This window comes from Poecilia reticulata, unplaced genomic scaffold, assembly GCF_000633615.1.
Source record: "Poecilia reticulata strain Guanapo unplaced genomic scaffold, Guppy_female_1.0+MT scaffold_159, whole genome shotgun sequence".
Classification (NCBI taxonomy): domain Eukaryota; kingdom Metazoa; phylum Chordata; class Actinopteri; order Cyprinodontiformes; family Poeciliidae; genus Poecilia; species Poecilia reticulata.
In genome coordinates this window covers 226,146-229,515 of record NW_007615017.1, presented here as the reverse complement: position 1 = coordinate 229,515, position 3,370 = coordinate 226,146, and the positions used below count along the sequence as shown (strand labels likewise).

The 3,370-nt window shown below is 57.5% G+C and overlaps 1 protein-coding gene across 1 annotated transcript in view; it reads right to left on the bottom strand.

Annotated features, from left to right (window-relative positions):
- The window catches only part of LOC103460034 (high mobility group nucleosome-binding domain-containing protein 5), a 7,494-nt gene extending 5,402 nt beyond the window's left edge, over nt 1-2,092 (bottom strand). The window contains exon 1 of the mRNA XM_008401998.2: nt 655-2,092. Coding sequence (XP_008400220.1) covers nt 655-1,933 — 1,279 coding nt within the window. The 5' untranslated portion in view covers nt 1,934-2,092. The remainder of the gene's footprint in view (nt 1-654) is intronic.
- Between the last annotated feature and the right edge of the window lie 1,278 nt (nt 2,093-3,370).

The following is a 3,370-nucleotide window of genomic DNA, read 5'->3' as shown; positions in this document are numbered from 1 at the left end:
GACCCGCTGGTACCGACCCGTTGGTACCGAGGTCGACCCGTTGGTACCGAGGTCGACCCGCTGGTACCGAGGTCGAACGGCATCAGCGAGCCGCTGAGGCTTCACCTCCCTGGTACCGACCCGCTGGTACCGACCCAGACTCAGCCTGAGACCAGTCTGCAGCGGCGTCCCACTGGGACGATACCTGGAGTCCTGCGGTTTCAACCCGGCAGGATGTCGGTCAAGCCGGTCAGAACGGCGCCTTTCCAACGGGAACAACCCGAGTGGAGATCCACTGGATCCCACCTCAGACAGGCGGATCCCATCTGGACTCTGCTGTCTGAGGGATCATGAAACTCGACCTCTCAGCTCCAGGGGTTTTCATATCAGGTCATGGAAAATCAGGGAGTTTTGAACAGAATCAATCAAATCTCAGAAAGAAACTGAAACAACAACATTGGGACTGAAAACTAAGTGCACCCCATGACGCCGCTGCCTCTGGAACCCACTGGGTCCATAACTGCCAGACTGAATCTGTAAACCAGCCATCACTCCTCCTCCACCGTGCCTGACAGTCAAACTGAGCTGCTGGTGAGGTTGACCAACATCTGCGTATGAAGTCCCGCTGCTAGCTCGTGTAGCGGTTGCATTTAGGATGCTAGTTCCTGTTCTCACCAGAGGCTGCAGTGGCGTCCTCCTCACCAGTAGGGGCGCACTCTGTGTTGGCCCGTTTGCTCTTGGGGATGACACGCTTCTTGAAGGAGGTCCAGATCTCGTTGGCGTGTTGCGTCACTGTCCCGCCTCCCGCCGCCTTCTCCTCCTCGCCTCCCTCGGCCTTCTCCTCCTCCGTCTTCGCCTCCTCGGCTCCTGCCTCAGCCTTGCCCCCCTCCTCTTCTTCTCCTCCCCCTGCGGCCTCCTCCGTTTTGTCGGCAGACTCTTTGTCCGAGCCCTTGGCCTTGCCGCTGATGCCCACCATGGACGAGTCCCTCTTCAGACCCTGGAAGGTCCAGGAGCGTTTCAGCTTCCAACGCTTGTGGCCGGACTCCTTGGAGTCCAGGGTGGAGGAGTCTCCGCCTCCTGCTTCTCCCTCTGCTCCCTCCTCCTTCCCGTCCTCGCCGCCGCCGCCACTCTTTTTGTGCGTCTTCTGAGCCATGAGCTTCTTGAAGGAGTGCCAGCGCTTCATGTGCTTGGTGGTTGAGGACGAAGCTTTCTGCTCCTCCTCTGCTCCTGCTGCGGCTCCGCCCTCCTCCGCCGTGGCGTCCGCCGTGGCGTTGAGCGCCTCTGGGTCCTCCAGGCGGTCCAGGGACCGGGACCGGACCTTGACCTGCTTCTCGGGCTCTGCCGCGCCGCCGTCCTTCTTCTCGGTGCTGCGATGGGAGAAGATCCTCGCCACGGGCTTCCGGATCAGGTCGCGGACGGTGGATTTGGACTCTACGGTTTTGCTCTTCTTCTCCTCCTCCTTCTCTCCGTTCTCTGCAGGCTTGTCCATTGCTGCCTCTCCCTCGGCTCCTCCTTCGGCCTCCGCTCCTTCCTCTCCGGCCTTTTCTCCGTCCTTCTCACCTCCTTCGACGGCGGCGTCCTCAGCTCCCCCTGCGGCCGCGGCGTGTTCCTTCTTCTTCCTGCCCGCCATCACTTTCCCCAGGCCGCTCTTGTTGAGGAAGGAGTCCAGGAAGGAGGTCTTGGTCTCGGCAGAGGAGGCGCTTTCTGAGCTCTGAGGAGGAGCCGCCTCCCCACCTGCTGCTGCTGCTTCCTCCTCACCGCCGGCCTCCTGGGCCGTGTCATTGTTCACAGTCTCTTTGTTTTCCGCCGCCGAGCCGTCGTTCTCCACCACTTCGCTGCCGACAGGCTCTGTGTTTGCGGTTTTGACCGGCTGCTCCGCCTCGGCTGGCTGGCTTTCTGGGGTTTTCCCATCTTCCTGGACCTCAGGCGCCGCACTGACCTCAGTCGCCGCCATCTCAGAAAGGGAAAACAGTAATCAGAGCTGAACTTGACTTTCTTCCGTCCTCGGTGTCTTTCTGGTGCTCGGTTCCTCCCGCTGCGGCGGCGCTCTCAGGTCATGGAGCGCAGTGGCGAGGAGGAAACGCACTCAGCATCCTACTAGTCCTCCAAACTCCTGTGGAGAAGAGAAGGAACAGATGGTTAATAGTCTGAATCGACACCACGGACACTCAATTAGTCTGGACTAGGTCGTGCTCTGAATGTGGAATGAAGGGAGGATCTCGGCGGGGAATGCAATGCAATTACGATGTTTCCAGAACAAGTGACACTTTGAGAAGTTAAAGCTTCGTGTGTGAACTGTCCTCCTTTCCCCTCAGAAAGTCGGGAACTGTTGGGAATCAGCCGGAAGGAGCCGTTTCCCAGGTCAGACCTGCAGCGGGTTGATCCGCTATGACCCAGAACCGTTTGGCCCAAAATGATGACCTGCTGGTCACCCAACAGTCAATCAAGAGGAAACCGGCTGATTTGATCCATCAACGGTAAGTTGGGATCTAAAACTCCCAACTTATGGGATCTATGCGTTACTCACTGTGGAAACAAGATCAGTAGATCCATTAATCAGTTGCAGATTCTCCTGATCCAATCAGGGACTGCCGGTCCATCCTTACATTCCTACCAGTAGAGGACAGCCACGTTTCCCAACCCTAGTCCTGAAGGAACCCTGCAGGTTTTAGATGTTTCTGGATTCAGCTGGACTGCAGCTGAACCCTTAACCCGTCACCTTTCACCCTAAAACCTTGACCCTTAACCCTAAAGCCTGCTAACCAGCCGTCAGTTAAAATCAAAGCTCATCTAAAACATTCAGGGCTCGGTGGGAAACGCTGAGCGAAAGACAGTCGATCAAATAGTTACTGGGAATTATTGGCAAATGAAAGACTGATGACGTGAGCATCAGACGTCCTCGGTCTGCTCAGGGGAGTGAAGGATTAGAGGAAGGTCAAAGGTCAGTTTGTAGCTATGCAGCCGGATCCAGTCAACAATCTGAAGGTAGTTTGGACAAACTGGAAACACTGGAGGACTGAAGCTCTGAGGAGTGGAAGGCAAAGCCAGTCAGTCGGTCGGTCGGTCGGTTGATCGGTCGGTCGGTCGGTCGGTCCGTCCGTCCGTCCGTCCGTCCGGTCGGTCGGTCGGTCGGTCGGTCCGTCCGGTCGGTCGGTCGGTCGGTCGGTCACAGACCTGAGGTTTGGCTCGGGTCCAGGGTTCTGGAGTCGGGTCCAGTTGAGATCTGAAGTGTCTATACAGTCTGTGTCTCTAGGGGTCGGATGTTTGTAGACTAAACTGTCCCGGTTCTTTCTGGAGGCGGTCGCTGCTCCTCTTCTGGTGGGAATTGAACCTTTTCCTCCCAGCTGGTTGGTAAAGTGGACTCTTCCCTGAGTGCCTCAGACCTGCCTGC